Here is a 16,838-nt window from a genome sequence, read left to right as displayed (position 1 = left end):
CATATTTACGCAAGTTGGGTGCCTGTGCCGTTGGTTTCAGAGTTGTGGAGAAAGGGGACCTTTATCCCCTGTGTTTAACTTGATTTGGAAGGGAGATTTAAGTATACAGATGCTCCTCGGCTTACGATAACATTGCATCCTGATAAAGCCACCATAAATTGAAAATATCATTAGTTGAAAATGCATGGCTGCCAGGCGTGGTGGCTCACACCTGTAATCCTAGCACTTTGGGAGGCCAAGGTCAGGAGTTCAAGACCAGCCTGGCCAACATGGAGAAATCTCGTCTCTACTAAAAATACAAAAATTAGCTGGGCGTGGTGGCACGTGCCTGTAATCCCAGCTACTCAGGAGGCTGAGGCAGGAGAATTGCATGAACCAGGGAGGCGGAGGTTGCAGTGTGCCGAGATCGCACCATTGCACTCCAGCCTGGGGGACAAGAGCAAAACTCCATCTCAAAAAAAAAAAAGAAAAGAAAATGCATGGCTGACTGGGACCTGAGGCTCATTGCCACTACCAGCCTTGCAGGAGGAGTACAGTTTCTACTGCATGCCTGTCACTCTTACCTCATCATAAAGTCGATCCATGGTAGGTCAGGGGCCAACTGTATCTTACAGAGAGATTATTTACAGAGGCCCAAACCAAAGAGTGAAAAATGAGTGAAAGCAGATAAATAGCTTAGATTTGTGTCCCTTTGGCTTATTTTTTTTTTAGCTTTTTTTATATGTGGATGAGATCATTTTGGCCCTGATTCATCAGATAGGAAAAAATAGGCTTTAAGCTCGCCTCCTGGGGCCTCTATAGTCCATTAAGAATGAAGAATATGAAAGATACTTTAGAGTAAAGGGAGATGTAGACAAATCAAAAAGATGAGGTGGTTTTCTTTTGCTGTTGTTATAGTTGCTATTGTTGTGTATATTATGGCCAGACTAGGAGTCCATTCTTTCCTCCCATTCACTGTCCAGCTTTTATTCCTAAACATTCATTTGTTTCTAGGACATGGTCCGGCGAGGAGAGATCATCGACAATGACACCGAGGAGGAGTTCTACCTCCGGCGCCTGGATGCGGGGCTCTTTGTTCTCCAGCACATCTGCTACATCATGGCCGAGATCTGCAATGCCAATGTCCCCCAGGTAGGAGGGTTTTCCCCTGGATGAGCTTATCCATCCCTGCCTCCTTCCTTGCCAGCTGCTTAGGTGGACTCTCAGGGAAAGAAGGGGGTCACACTGTCCTTGAATTCCTTTACTCTACGTCAGCCTTCTGTTTCAGGGATGGGGTGAAGTAAATCATTTCAGGGTGATACATTCTGGTGTGTCAGGACAAATGGTTGTCTTTCTTTTTCTATCCATTTTTTCCCTTATTAGATTCGCCAGAGGGTTCACCAGATCCTAAACATGCGAGGAAGCTCCATCAAAATTGTCAGGCATATCATCAAGGGTGAGTTGGATACTATTCATGTCTGGGGCTCCAGAGGATTAGATGATGCTTACTTTCTGAGCCTCTGTCAGTATCCCTGGTATTTGGTGCAGAGCGTTTTCTGCACTGAAAGCTTAAGTTGTTGTCCATTTCACTGTGTGTCCAGGTTGTCTTTGTCAGAATACTGAAGACTAGCCTCGTTGTTCTCTGCCTCTGACCCTCCATTTCCAGAACTTACACCCATAAACAAGAGGCACAAGGGCTTGAAACAGTTAAAAAGCAAAACAAAAAATTCAATTCCAAACTACACATAGTGGAAGGAAATTGCTTTCTTAGGGAAAAAAGCAAGGAAATGACAAGAAATACAATAGTCCTTTCTTATCCACAGTTTTGCTTTCAGTTACACACAGTCAACTGTCCAGAAATACATGAGTACAGTACAATAAGATATTTTGAGAGAGAGCAGCCACATTCATATAACTTTTTTATAGTATATTCTTATAATTGTTCTGTTTTATTTAGTTATTGTTGTTAATCTCTTACTGTGCCTAATTTATAAATTAACCTTTGTCATGGTTGTGTAGTTATCATAGGTGTGTATCTATAGGGAAAAACATAGTGTACATAGGTTTCAGTACTGTGTGCAGTTTCAGGCATCCATCGGGGGTCTTGGAACATCTGTAGGGATGCAGGGGACTACTGTAACTGGAATTCTGCAGTGAATTGAAGCAATGTGGAGTGGTGGAGAGTATGCCTGCCTTCTGGGCCTAGCTCTGCCTTCCCTAGCTGCGAGCCTGATCACAGCTAGGAGAAATTTTGCAAAGGTTACAGGAGGTACTACAGCGTCCAGTCTGTACCTGGCACACAGTGGGTGCTCAGTCAGTGTGGGTTTCCCTCCACCTCACCCACCCCATTGAGTTCCCCAAATGCTGTTGGATCTTTGACTGGACCTGACTCAGCTGGAGAGGCCTCCAGTCGGTGAGCAAGCCCCCAGTCACAAGGCAGGGCCCCTGTTCTGAGCTCTGAATGCAGCCCCACCGTCAGCCACTTAGGCACTAACTGGGGAGCACTGCCTGGTACGTGTGGCAGTGGAGGCCCACATGGGAATTTCCAGTACCAACGACACCAGAGTTCAGGGAGTGTCCAGATGGACTGGGTAACTGCAGACAAATCAGTATTCCCCTCGGGCCCTCGTTCTGCCCATTTCTAAGATGAAGGACTAGGCTAGATTTACTCAGAGAGCTTGCCTTTAAGTTGCTTTTAGCTCCCATTCCAGGTGGCAGATGAAATGTGAAGATAAATGTAGTCCACACAGTGAAGTGAAGCAAGGTTAAGAGTGTGGGCTCTAGGGTCAGAAGCTTCTGGATCCAAATCTTGGCTCTGTTGTTTACTCTGTTACCTCAAGCAAGATACCAGTTGCTTTGTGACCTAGAAAGTGCAAGGGGATTGAATGAGATGACACAAGTTAACAGTGAACGTTAGTGTCAGTGTTATAAAATACCAGGAAGATCATTGTCATCATGATTTTAAGTGAGGCATGGCCAAAATCCTGTGGGAAGCCTTGTGAGAGAGGTGGCATTGAGCTGGTCTGAGAGGCTAGGACAAAGACAGTCCAGAAAGAAACAGCAGTGCGAGTGAAGGCATAGGGGCTGGAAATCCCGTATCTGCTCAGCCCTCCCCATCGGGGAATGGTAAATCCATTGCACCCATTTTGTAGATGGAGAGTATGAGGCATTGGAATCTGTTGTTTTCTCCTCAGAGAAAAAGAGAGTAAAGAGGTCTGACGGACACACTTAGCCCCACTCATGCCTTCCGGGGTGACACCCTGGGGGCTCCTTCTCATTCTTAGTGTCAGATTCGCGTGAATTACTGCTCAGAGCCTCATTTCGCCTCCTCCCTAAGGTGTAGCTGTGGTGATTTGCAACTCCAGCCTTTAAATGGCATTTACTTCTAATGCCCACATGTTCAATTAGAACTTCTTATTACCCTCAGCTCTACTATCTTGCATTGAGCCTTCTCCCTGCACCTCCATCCTTGTAATCAAAACAGTGATCTTCCAAGAAAGGAAAAGTATTTTTAACAGGTGCTGACATGTAGTAGTAGTTGGATGTTTTTCTTTCTCAAACCCTGCCACACACACCCTAAGTGATTCACAGTTTTCCATTGTTGTGAGCCCTAACCTCTGTCTCCCTCGGATCCTGGTTTATTTCCCTAGTGCCTTTTAAGGTGCTGACCCCATACTGGATACTGAGTGGATGATTGTTGAGTGAGTGCCTGGGCAAGCGAGCAGGTGAGCGAACTGGTGAAGGGTCCGCACAGGCGCCATCTTCATTCTCACCCCTCTGTTTTTCTCCCCGCTGCTTTCTGCCCACCCTCACCTCCCCCACCTCCATGCATACCCTCGCAGCCATCCTTCCAGGCCTGGGCTCAGCCCTTCATTTCTCTCCCCGTCACCCTTCATAGCTCCTTAGTCCATCCCACCTCTTCTGTCTCCAAACTCAACCTTGAATCCATCCACTTCTCTGCATCCATTATTCCCATCATAGCACCCTTTTTCTTTCCATCCGAGCCCTTATCACAACCTATGATTGTTTTTATTTATGTGTTTGTTTACTCCTTTTGTCTGTCTCATACATTAAAGTATAAGCTCCATGATGGACATTGTCTGCCTTGTTCACTGTGTCTCCTCAGCACCCAGAGCAATGCCAAGCAAATAATGGGAACCAGTAACAATTGCAGACATTGTGGAATGAAACCCTACCCTTGTATGAATTTAATGTAGCAAACATTGACTGTGACTCTCCTCGGGACTAGCTGGGCACAGTGCTAAGTGCTGTACTACGGAGGTGTCACATGGCAGCTGCCCTCATGGAGTTTACAGCCTTCCGGGGACATAGAGTATAAATGATTGACCATAATCCAAGCCCAGTGAAACGCACACTCCAGGAACTATTCAGCTGGCCCTGCTCAGTGCCGGGCTCCGTGTCTAGTCCTAGAGATACTAAAGGAATAAGCGAGATCCCTATCCTTCAGGCATTCACAGTCTAGGGGGTGAGGCTCAAAACTAATTAGAACGTGCTAAGCACCCGTCAAGTTGTGAGCAGTGTGCTGAGGGAGGGAGTGGCACGGAGGCAGTTATGTAAGCAGGGAGGGAGCTGCCTATCCTCCTCAGGACTAGGACTGCTGCCCAAACCAGGCAGAGGGAGCAGAGGCCTGGAGGAGGACAGGGAAGGATGCAGTGGCCTTGGGGAGGACTGTAGCCCCGTCAGGGGAGGCCAAGCAGAGGTGCAGGAGGCTGGAGTGTTGGGTGGGGTGTGGCTGGGCAGGGCTCCTGAGTTCTCCTAGGTGCACAGTGAGTTTGGGGTACAAGGGGTGACTGCATCCCTTGATTGGCCAGCAGACAGCAGACATTCTCATTAGTGCCTGGGGAATCGTTTGGGAAGTTTGAGGTCATCAGTGTGGAGGTGATATTTAGAGCCTGGGAATTGAACGCCATTGCTCAGGTTGAAGAGGCCCCAAACATCACGCTGGCAATTAAGAGTTCTCTCTAGATGGAAGGTTGTCATAAAGAGTTCTCAGCCCTCCCGCTGGTGTGCCCCTGTCCTGCCTCACCCACAGCAGGGGAAGCCAGTCTGCAGCAGGGTGTGGAGCCTGTGCAGTGTGGCCTGCCTCTGGGAGCACCCCCTGAACAGGGTGCTGCAAGGACCCTGAGGAGCCCTCACTTGGGTGGAGAGGATGGTGCTGAGGTTGACAGGGTTGAGGCTCCCATGGAGGTGGGAGGGGTGGGAGGCTGGGCTCTTCTGGGACCCCCATCCAAAAAGCCCATCTGGTTCTCCTTTTTATACCACCCCCCCTCCCTCCCACCCTTCCTTCAATCAAAAGCCCAAGAAAACAAAGCCTCATAAAGAAAACCAGCTCATCAGTCTGTCCTCTTTGATTTTAATTTTGTTTTTCAGTTTGGGTTGCTTCCTTTTTTTCTTTAACATACTAATTAGATGCAAGCTTTTTTCTTTGATTTTATGGCCTACATATTTCCTAAGTTTTGCTGGCAAGATGACAGCTGATGTATCCCTTGAGGTCTCAGGAAAACGCTGATGAGGCAAGCCCAGCGGGGGACTTTTCCCGTTATTTTTCAGCCCCCACTCTCACAATTTTCTCCCTCCTCTGTTGGGGGTGCCAAGAGTGCAGGGAATAATTGATGGCTCATTAAAGCCCCTCTGTCTGCACACTGCTTACTCGGTGCTCCCGACGTCCAGCCTTCCCCAGAACCAGCAGCAGCTCTGGCCTGAGGACTGTGGGCCCTCCTAGGGAACCGTGGTCTGAGGACTGAGATGCCCACAAAGAGAAGGGCAAATAGGGCCGTGTGCTCCAGGAGAACAGCAGAAGACTTACTGCCATTTATTTCTGTGGTGCTCGGCACCCCAACTGGCAGAGAGGAGGAGTCAGTTACTGCTGACTGGGGTGCGTGCTGAGGTGGTGCTGTAGGCTTCTTTGTTCTATTCCAGAAATCCAGACCAAGTAGTGGTCACTTACCGAGCTCCTACCTCCTCTGGGTCAGGCCTTTGGGGTACAGTGTCATTACCTCTGGTCCTCACAACAGGCCTAGAAAGTGGGGTAACAAGGAAACTGAGACTCACTGAGCTTAGTGGGGGTACCTGGGTCTCTGGTGATGTAAACTGGATCCAGACTCGGAAGGAGCTATGCACAGCAGTATAAGGAATGTGCCAACTGCTGATTGGCCCATGTGCTCTTATGGGCTTTTAGGAGAGAAGAAAAATGCAGGGCACTCACCTTTAGAGAGCACCAATTTGACATCACAGGGTGCTAGGCAGGCTTCTAAGATACGGGAGACACTCAGGAGACCCTGTCCCCAACAGGCATACGTCCCTCACAAGTGAGATGACTGACCATAGCGCAAAGCAGAATGGAGCCAGTGCTGGGATGCAGAGGTACAAGGGGAATGAAGACGGCACAGTTAACTCACAGTTAATCCAGCTGGACATGAAAAGGAGCCCAAAGATCCAGGGAGGCTGAACGGAAGGCGTGGCTTCTTTTATTTTTTATTCTTGTAGTAATAATTTATCATTTTGACCATTACTACCATCACTACCATCTATCCACAGGCCTTTTTTTTCATCTTGCAAAACTGGAACTCCCCGTTCCTCCCTCCCCCCAGCCCCTGGCAGCCACCATTCTGCATTCTGTCTCTGTGGCTGCCTGCACGGGAAGGGTTTCCGTAGGCAGCTGTGCATGGGCATTGTTGAGCAGTCATCGCCTTCGCTGTGGCATAGGAGCTGTGACCTGAGAATGCTTCGAAATATAAATATTTGTGCCAATGGTTGCAGTGGAAGCCACTGGCCAGTCTTGTTGATGTTTTAGTCTCCTGGTGAAAGTTGTTGGAGGACCACACAGATGCCCGGGAGCAGCCGCGGCTACTGCACAGCGGCTGGTTTGCAGAGGAAAGCTTAGAGGATTACTGGCTCAAAACTCTCTCACTGCTGGGCAAAAGGAATGAGCCAGAAACTTAAATGCTTTTAGAATTTGGCCCATGGCCCTTTGATTTGCAAGTATTCTTTATGGTTTAAAATCTCCTCCTAGTAGCTCATAAACATGTATTTCCATATTGATTTGGGGCTCTTGGTAACCCAGTTTGTCTGTGTGATTTAAAGCTGCAGAGGCTGATAGGATTTATCTTTGGATGACGTGTTGGCATGTGTGTGGCTTGCCACTGGTCATGGATACGGTGTCCCGCAGGGTATTTGGAGGCAGGAAAGGATCATGGAGAGAGGCCTGTATGTTAGCCCTGTAGCCAGCGGCCTTGACAGGGCTCAGAGGCATCTTAAGGACACCTCGAGAGCTTTTCAGCAAAGATGTCACATTTGCCTTAGGATTGCTGCCCCCAGGCCTCACACCCAGTTCACCCAAGAGGGCTCTCGGGAAGCACTGCCCGGGGTAGTGTGGTGGTGGTATGCGGAGAGGCGGGGGGAGGCACTCTTGGAGAACCAACTGTGCTAACACCGTGCAGCCTGCAGTGAGTTGCCCAGGTTCACAAGCAAGCTCTGCCGCTTTCTAGTGTCTGACCTCAGGCAGCTCCTCCCCTCTCCAAGCCATAGCTCCTGCATCTGTAAGATGGGGAGAACCTGCGTCAGAAGGCTGCTGTGAGAATGGGGTGAAGTGCTGTGTGTACACCATGCTCACATGGTGGCTGGCACCTAGAAGAAAGTGCCTGTTACATGTTAGCTGTCATTATTGTTATGATTAGTGTCCAAGCTCACCCAGGAACGGAGACGCTCAGATGAGCATAAATTCTGGATCTCTGTGTAACTCTGGGCAAGTTAGTAGGTAACATATTTAAGTCTTGGTTTCCTCCTCTGTAAAAAACACAAACAAAAAAACACCTAAAATAAATATTGCCTCTCTCAGGAAGCCTCCAAGGTTAAAATGCAGTTGAGTGCCTGGGACCAAGTTACATAGTCAGTAAATGGAAGTTCCTTCCTTCCTTGACCTAATCCTTTCGCCTGAAGTTAAGCAGCAGCTTGGACTGAGATGCCACCAGGAAAAGCAGGGACCAGCACACAGGCTTGACTTCCCCGGGGCCTTGTGGGGGTGGGTGGGTGTCAGTGGGTGCTTTTCCTACCAGGTAAAACATCCATGGGACTCTGAGAACATGACCATTGGCATTGTAAGCAAGAGCAAGGGTCTTTCTCTGTAAGTGGGTTTCATTTGAATGGCATCCCTGATGAAATGAGAACCTACAGCCTAGCAAAATACGCTGCTCCTGGAAAAGCGCAACTTTCAACCTTCCAAGTTCATTGCTGTTGTCAAGGAATCTCTGTTAGACCTGAAGGATTTTCCTTTCTCGGTTTCTATTTTGTGGTTATATGTACATCTTCAAGGGTTTTCAATGTGAAAATATTGGGCATTCCTCCTCTCTCCTCCCTCTTCCTCCTGCATTTTTAAAAAGGTGAACATTTAAGGCTTAAGGTTCATGGATCTGAACCAGGCTTGTGAATACTCGTCCAGGTCTCCGCCCTGGAAGATGACTTTTCCCCATCCACCAGCCCCGGTGCCCCCTCCTTCTCCCTCTCAACATAAACAGAACTGCTTGTATTCCACGTCTGAATAGTAAACCTGCTGTCTAAAGTTTGCTTTAATATTTATGCGTTCAGCACTGCTGCCCGTTTCTGAGTTCCATCAAAGCCTTTATTATAAGAGCATTTGAAAATGTGGGGGAAGTAGAGAAAGGAGTTGGCGTGTATGCCGTCTTTCTCACTCTCCACTGACTTAGCCTCTTCCCCCTCTCCCCTCATCCTTTTCTCCCTCTCCCCTCATTCTGCAGTCTCTTTTCCTCTTACATACACATGCACACATGCACACACGCACACACACATGCAGCAGAGAGAACTCTTTCCCAAGACCTCTGGGAGGACTCTGTTCAATATTTATAAACTGCTGCAGCAGCTGTAATAACCAGAGGTAGCTGGCACCACCAAGATTTGCTCTAAATAGGACTCTGCCATAGAAACAAAGAATGAGCAAGGGCAAAGGGTGAGGGTGAGGTGCCTGAGGGTGCAGCTTCCCCGGGCAGTGGAGGAGCACTAGGCCAGGTCGTCGGACCTGGTTCTGGGCCTGGCTCCGTGGCCGGCTCGCTGTGGGACCCTGGCCATTCACCTGCCCCCTCAGGGCTGCAATAAATTTCTGAGAACCCTTCCAGCTCTGATATTTGGTAACTTGGCATAAGAGAGTGTGACCCCAGCCAGTCTACCCACATCTGTCCTGGCCACCGAGGCCCCTGTACATAAGACATTCCTGTTTTGGAACGCTCACAGAGCAGGGTTTTTTTTCCCAAAGACCAGGGGCCAGGCAGGGTAGCCTGTTGCTTAGGTAACAGGATGCTGCTGTGAGGACTGGCCCACTCCCAGTGGCTTTTTAGGGGCCTTTTTTTGACTACCCACACATTTCAAGGTTTGAATTCCGGCTCCTCTACATCCTAGACTTGGGCAGGTTGCTTCAGTTCTCTGATAGCCTCTGTTTCCCCCGGGTAAGTAGGGCTGGTGTTCTTTACCTTGTGAGATTGCTGCAAAGGTTACATGTGAGACAACATAGATAATGCAGGCACATAGCAGTGCACAGCACATGTTAGTTCCACTCCGCTCTGTATGGGACAGGCCCTCTTCCAGGGGACACTGAGCCATTCACTGCCTGTGGGTCAGTCAGATATCCCCTTTCCAGAGAATGGGTGATGTGACTCTGTTTGCTTCTTAGCACAGTTGGAGTGACAGAGGAGACTTGCGCATGGGATGGGTGCTCTGTGTACCGTCGGCATGTGTAAGTGAGGCCTCGGCACAGGTGATTCGGCAAAGGGATTGATGCAGGTGTGGGTTCCCTCTGCTTCGTACATCCCTAGAAAGAACTCAGGGAAGCCGGCTTTACTGTTGGAAAATCACTGCCCCAAAGCATCGGACTGTTTCTCCACTTCCCTCCCTCCTGGGTCTGAGAAGACATTAGGAGAGCAAAGTGTTAGCTCAATCCATTAAGACTCCTGCTTCCAGACCATGCCTCCGGGGATATTAGATGCCATAATGGTCATTTCTCTCTCTCCTGGGGCAGCAACTGTATCATTCACATATGAGTAAGAGATACCACTTACACGCAGCCCCAGAGCCTTCTCCCGAAGCTCAGTTCCTGTCTCCATCACCCCGGCCCTCTCTCTAAGGGGCCTTAATAGGAGGCATCACAACCATTTGCTGTTGGAGGTGATGGATGGGCCTAACAGAAGAGGATGATTTCCGGGGGGAGACGCACAGCTGGCACATGCCTGAATCCCAAATCCCATTTTCCAGCACACATCCAAAGTAATAAAGAGGAACGGGGCAAAATAAAGAGGTAGCAGGAGCAAAATTACTTCCCCAGCATTGGCAGGGGTGGGGCTGACAGGGGAGGGGTGAGAGTTCACACGCTTTGTTTTCTCTCCCCAGTCTTTGTCTGGTTTGGATCAGCAGGTGTTTTATTATGCAAAAGCCTCTTACTAGAGAGTTCTCTCCATTTTCTTTCTCAAGCCAGGCGCCAGTAAGGGACCAGGGGGCAGAAGTGCAAGCAGCCATCCTAGTCACCCACTGCAGGAGATCCTTCAGCACGACACTCTGCTGGAGGGCCCTCAGCCAGGCTTAGCTGGGAAGAAGGCGAAAGCCCCTGCCTTCATGCAGCTCTCCGTCTAGGGAGAGAGGGGCTGGGTGGAGGATGGTCTAGCAGTCAGGCCTGCATGTGCTGGAGGCAGTGGCCTGGGGCCGGGCGCGGGAGTGAGAGGTGACCAGGCAGGCAGGCTTTCACAGAGAGGACATCTCAGGAGGGGACCCGGAGGGGGTGTGGGACTTCCCCAGTGCCATTACTGGCCTGAGCAAAGGAGGCTCAGGGAGGGAACTAATGTTCCCTGGACTTTTGTTATTTGAACATTTTCAGAGGGGACCACCCAAGGGCACAGTTGTGAGTCAGAGCTAGGATTCGATCGCAGCCCGATGTTGCGCCTTTTCCTCTCTGGCTATGGGCAGGGGGCAGTCAGAGGACAGTGAGGGGTTGGACCACCCCATCCTCCCCCTTCCCCTCCCACCAGATCCCCTACACTTGCTCCAGGAGCCACCGCAGGAAGTCCAGAGTCACCAAGTCACCCCTCGCCATCTCCTAAAAAAAACCAGAGTCACCATGTTATTTTGGGGGACCAGGACATTTAAAAAAAAAAGAAATGGAGTCTTAAGGATCACTGTGCTGGGACAACAGGGGAGACGAGAACACAAGTCTGCCCACCATGACACTCTCTATGGCATCCTCTGCCGATCTGTTGCCTCAACTGTGCCCGGAGCCTCACCTTCCTCAGGAATGTTTCCTTTCTCTTCCTGGTCTCTCTGAAACCTGGCGCTCCCGCACCCCTCCTACCACTGGAGACATGGGAGGGGTCTTCCATGCTCCAGTACTTCTAGACTATTCTCTCTCCCTCCCTTCCCTGAATACACCCAGCTGTCAAAGTTTGTGTCGGGGGACTGCACCCCCTGACAGCCCCTCCCTGTTGTTGGCACCAGCACCTGTGCCCCCAGTCCTTAGGGGGATTCTGGGCTCACTGTCAGCCTCCCCAATGCTCTTGTCATATTTCTTGGTGATTGCAACATCCACATCTCTTTCTCACACCCCATTTCCGGTCTATCTGTAAATCTTATTGGAGCCACCCTCAGAAAACATCAAGAAGCTGAAGACGTTGCCTCACCTCCACCATTACCTGCCCGATCCAGGCCACTGTCACGTCACATCTCCTTTCCCTGCCTTTGCTTCCCGCATGGTGTCCCCCACACAGCATTGAGAGGGATCTGGCAAAAGTCAAATCACATCACTCCTTTCTGCTCAGGACCCACCCCACAGAAAGGCCACAGCCCTTACCGTGGTGCACAGACCCACACCATCTGGGTATGGCCCCCTCCCGTGGCTCCAGGCTGTGGCCACACTGACCTCTTTGCTGACCCTCAGATAAACCAAAGAAGTGCCCCCCCTTAGATCCTCTGCCCTGGCTGCCCTGCCATTCGATCCCAGACCTTTCCACACTCATCTCCTTCTGATCTTTAAGCAGATACTCCCTGCTGACAGCTACCTGTGTATTTTGTTCACTTTTTGGGTTGTGACCCTCACTAGAAAGTAGGCTCCACACAAGCAGAAATTTGCATCTGTTTCGATCACTCCTTTATTCCCATTCCCAAAAAGAGGTTCTCGAACTGGAGCATACACCAGCATCACCTGGAGACTCAATAAAACCCAGATCACTGGGCCCCACCCGTTTCCTGTTAAGTGGGTCTAGGGTGGTCCCAAGAATTTGTGTTTCTAGTAAGTTTCCATGCAGTGCTGCTGCCGCTGCTGCTACTGCTGCTCAGGTCCACACTCAGAACCACTAGCCCAGAGCAGTGCCTGCCCAGCGGGTGTCTGTCTTAGTCTGTTCGTGCTGCTATAACAAAATCCCTGAGACTGGGTAATTTATGAAGAACAGAAATGTACTTCCTCACAATTCTGGAGGCGGGGGGTCCAAGAGCACCGTGCCAACCTTTGGTGTTTGCTGAGGGCCTTCCTGTTGCATCCTCACATTGCAGAAGGGGGAAGGGCACAGGGTCTTGAGAGTTCCCTGGAGTCCTTTTGCAAGGGTCTAATCCCCCTAGATTAGACCTAATCTAGACCTAATCTAATCTTATAATTAGATGGTAAGAACCTAATCACCCCATAAAGACCTTTGCTGCGTTGAGGATGAGGTTTCAGCATGAATTTTGGAGGGGACACAAACATTCAGACCTTAGTAGCATCCATGCCGTGTGTGTTGAGTGAATAAATTCATGAGGGCGGAAGTGAAGGGTGTGGCTAGGAGGGGAATCCAAACATGGAAAGGTAAGTTGGGACCTTTCCACTGAGGGCCTCAAAGGCAAGACCCCAAGGAATTTGGCTACAATGGGGGCATTAGGGCGGCTTGCACCTCTGGGAGTTGGGGTTCTGGGAAGGGTATGAAGCGACGTAGCCACGGTGGACGCCATGCCTAGGATCCACTCCTGACTCTATCTTTGTCCCCCTAGAGTACGCAGAGAACATCGGGGACGGCCGGAGCCCGGAGTTCCGGGAGAACGAGCAAAAGCGCATCCTGGGCTTGCTGGAGAACTTCTAGAGGCACCTTGGCCCTGCGCATCGTGGACTCTCTCAGCTTCCCTCCCAGGATCAGTTTCTACACAACTCTGTGTGGCTTTTGGACAAATTAAAGCTAGTTTTGGTATCCCCGGGCCAGTTTTCTTTGTAGTTAAGCTTCGCCTGCTGACCCTCCCTTCCCCTCTCCCCACAGCAGCTACTTCAGGACTCCCCCAGGGAAGGCATGTGGGCAGCCTCACTCTGCCTGCGAGAAAGCTGAGGCTTAGAGGGCGTAGCAGTGACAACCTCACCACCGAGCTACGCAAGTGGTGCTGCTGTAAGGCTGGACTGGGGACCCACCTGGAGTCTAGATGTGGGACCCAAGGCCCGAGCCTCAGGCTCCAGATCCCTGGGGAGGCCGGCCACACAGCACAACCCTCAGAGCATGCAGAGCCCCGCCGCTCATCAGACCACAGCCCTCAGAGCATGCAGAGCTCCGCCGCACGTCAGACCACTCGGATGGGGGCTGCATGAAGGATTACCAGATCCCAACGTGGGCCCCACCGCAAAAATAGCATCAAATCTCTCAGTGAGGCCCTGGCATTTGGGCTGTTTAAAGCTCCCGGTGGTTCCGTGCATCAGGGTGAGAGCCACTGCTTTAGAGTGGACAGGTTTGGGTCCATATCCCCACCGCGTCATTACCAGCTGTACATTTTGTTCTGGTTTGGGTTTTTTTTTTTTTTTTTTTTTTTTGAGATAGGGTCTCACTCTGTTGCCCAGGCTGGAGTGCAGTGTCGTGATCTCGGCTCACTGCAAGCTCTGCGTCCCAGGTTCATGCCATTCTTCCGCCTCAGCCTCCTGAGTAGCTGGGACTACAGGCGCCCGCCACCACACCCAGCTAATTTTTTTGTATTTTTAGTAGAGACAGGATTTCACTGTGTTAGCCAGGATGGTCTCGATCTCCTGACCTCATGATCTGCCCGCCTCGGCCTCCCAAAGTACTGGGATTACAGGCGTGGGCCACCGCACCCGGCCTGTTTTTTTTTTTTTTAAGACACAGGGTCTTACTCTTTGGCCCAGGCTGGAGTACAGTGGTGCAACCACGGCTCACCGCATCCTTGACTTCCTGAGTAGCTGAGAGGGAGGTGCCACCACATCTGGCTGATTTAGCTGTACATTTGGATAAGTGAGTTTCACCTTTCTGAATCTCACTTCTTCAAACTGCACAGTGGGGCCAATAATACCCATTCGCTGCAGAGGATGGCATGCTCAGCGAGCCTGCAGCGCAGTGATGAAGGCACAGTCATGGCTTTGTAGCTGTCGCTTCCTTTGGTTCTTCCCGCACACATTTGTGACTTCAGAATTGTGATTTCAGGCCAGATGTGATGGCTCTCGCCTGTAATCCCAGCACTTTGGGAGGCCAAGGCAGGGAGGATCTTTGAGCTCAGGAGTTCAAGACCATCCTGGCTAACATAGTGAAATCCTGTCTCTACTAAAAATACAAAAAAATTAGCTGGGTGTGATGGCGGGCGCCTGTAGTCCCAGCCTGGGCAACATGGTGAAACCCCATCTCTACAAAAAATAGAAAAATTAGCCAAGCATGGTGACACATACCTATGATCTCGGCCACACGGGAGGCTGAGGTGGGAGGATTGCTTGAGCCCAGGAGGTCAAGGCTGCAGTGAGCTATGATCATTCCACTGTACTACAGCCTGGGCAACAGAGCAAGACCCTGTCTCAAAAAATAAAAAAACTGTGATTCTACTCATTCGACATAGGTGATGAGAAAGTTGGTTTCCCCCTCAGAAGTCAGCAGTGCTTTAGCATGTTTTTAATCAATCCTCAAAGGACAGAGTCCCCATGAGTGAGGAGGCAGAAGAGTGGCCAGATGAAGAAAGCAGCATTTCATTCCCATGCATTGTGCAGCCCAGGGTCACAGACAGGCTGCTGGGGACGCCACACACCTCGCACTATGTCCCTGCCGCTCTTGCTGTTCCCTAGACCCTGAGGGACAGGGCTCCAAGCGGCCACTGCCATCTGGCCAGAGTTGACGTGCTGGGTGAAACCTGTTTGCCATCCCAGGAAGCCACCTAGAGGTCCCCGAAGAAGAAGGCACCTGCTTTGTGTCCAGCTTTGGGCTGGTGACGGAACAGTGAGTAAGGCAGGCCCTGCCGGCTGGTGCTCACTCGCAGCCTGGCGGGAGGACAGTGCATAACCGTAAGCGTCCCTGCAGAGAGGGGCAGGAGAGCACAACAGGGCCTATCACAGGATCAGATGGTGGCACTGTCACTTTGGGTCTAGTTCCTTGACTTTTCTGTAACTGTAGTAGCTAGCACGTATCAAATGCCCAGTGGCATTGTTATCCCCGATTTATGCAAGCAGAGGCTGAGGGCTCAGAGAGGTTAAGTAGCTGCACAAGGCCCTGTGGCCAACAAGCATCAGAAGACACATTCTAGCCAGGCCTGTCCAGCGGCGCAGTCCACACCCTCTCCTGCCGAGCTCCTCTACCTGGAAGAGTCACACCGTACCGGCTGACACCGTGCTCCAATCCTTTCATCTGTTGTGTGGTTTAATGAATTCACAAAAAATAGAGCATGTCCAGGTGTAACTTAGAGAAGCAGACTTCTAGAGCTAAGATCGGTACTTTAGACATCGTCAGTCCTTCACCTTGATTTTCTTTTCCAATTTTAATTTTAACCAGTTAATGCTTGCAAACGGTATAGGAGTTCAAGATTTAACAAAAAGCAAGGCAGTGAGGAGTCCACCCACTCCTCTCCCATCGCCTAGGACTTCCTGCCCCTGGAGGCAGCCGCTGCCATCTGATTCTCCTCCAGAGTTCTGTCCAGCGTTTTGCCAGCCGTGTTCGGAAGCCCAGGCCTCCCCACCAGCTCCTAGAGGCCAACATAGGAAGGGAGGGCCGGGGCGGCTCAGGCACTCCACAGTTGCCGCACCTTGCCCTGCTTCGCATGTGGCAGCCTCCTGAGATCCTGTCCCTTTGCTAAAAGCAAGTTGGAACTCTTCCCTTGACAAGTGAGGAAGCGGCCCCCTTTTCCATTAGTTTTGTGTGGGGAGGGTTAGGGGCAATGTGAGGTGTAGCCCCTTCGGGTGCAGCAGGGGAATACAGTTCCAGGGCCCCGAGGGACCAAGGAGACAGGGTAAGGAGAAAGCAGCCGCCACCACTCCCTGATTTCAACAACCCAAGGCCCTGCAAAGCTTTTCGGGGTGAGGTAGAGCTCCTCATTGCTCACCCCGGGCTCTTGGAGCATGGTCCCAGCTTTCAGGCAGCTTGCTGCCTGCCTAAACAACTATCTGCCTCACAAAGCAGCACCTCTCCTCTGGGGGAACTTCTTGGGCTTCCAGGAAAGGCTGCCCTCGGCCTGTGGCTCCGAACCTGACTTCTTTGCCCACTGAAAGGGTTCAGTCTAAATTTGCCCCTTCAAACAAAGCTTCTTCATGTTCATCCTCATGTCCATAGCTGAGTGGGACCAGACCATAGCATCCAGAGAGGCAGTATTCCTTTTCCAACCCAAACATGGCAATCAGATTACCTTTTAGCAATATTCGCCAGGGTTTCTTCACAGGGGAAATAGGATTCCACCCTCATCTTCCGTGGCAGCTTGCTGCTCCGTTTGTGGTGGTTGCACGCTTGGATTCAGCAGCGGCAAGATGGGCCGTCTCTAATTCACAGAGATTTGCATGCAGGCCACGTGCCTTCCTTATCAGGGGAAACGCATTGTCAGGGCCGCTGGAAGGCATCCTTCAGTCACCCCCACGGTAGCACCAG

General features: G+C 50.8%; 1 protein-coding gene across 1 annotated transcript in view; it reads left to right on the top strand.

Moving 5' to 3' along the window:
* The window catches only part of CTNNBL1 (catenin beta like 1), a 177,844-nt gene extending 164,637 nt beyond the window's left edge, over positions 1-13,207 (top strand). The window contains exons 14-16 of the mRNA XM_030825692.1: positions 994-1,131; positions 1,363-1,435; positions 13,009-13,207. Coding sequence (XP_030681552.1) covers positions 994-1,131; positions 1,363-1,435; positions 13,009-13,097 — 300 coding nt within the window. The 3' untranslated portion in view covers positions 13,098-13,207. The remainder of the gene's footprint in view (positions 1-993; positions 1,132-1,362; positions 1,436-13,008) is intronic.
* The last annotated feature ends 3,631 nt before the right edge of the window (positions 13,208-16,838 follow it).

Source organism: Nomascus leucogenys, chromosome 13 (genome assembly GCF_006542625.1).
Source record: "Nomascus leucogenys isolate Asia chromosome 13, Asia_NLE_v1, whole genome shotgun sequence".
NCBI lineage: Eukaryota > Metazoa > Chordata > Mammalia > Primates > Hylobatidae > Nomascus > Nomascus leucogenys.
Note: the sequence above shows the minus strand (reverse complement) of the source record. Positions and strands in the feature narration are given on the sequence as shown.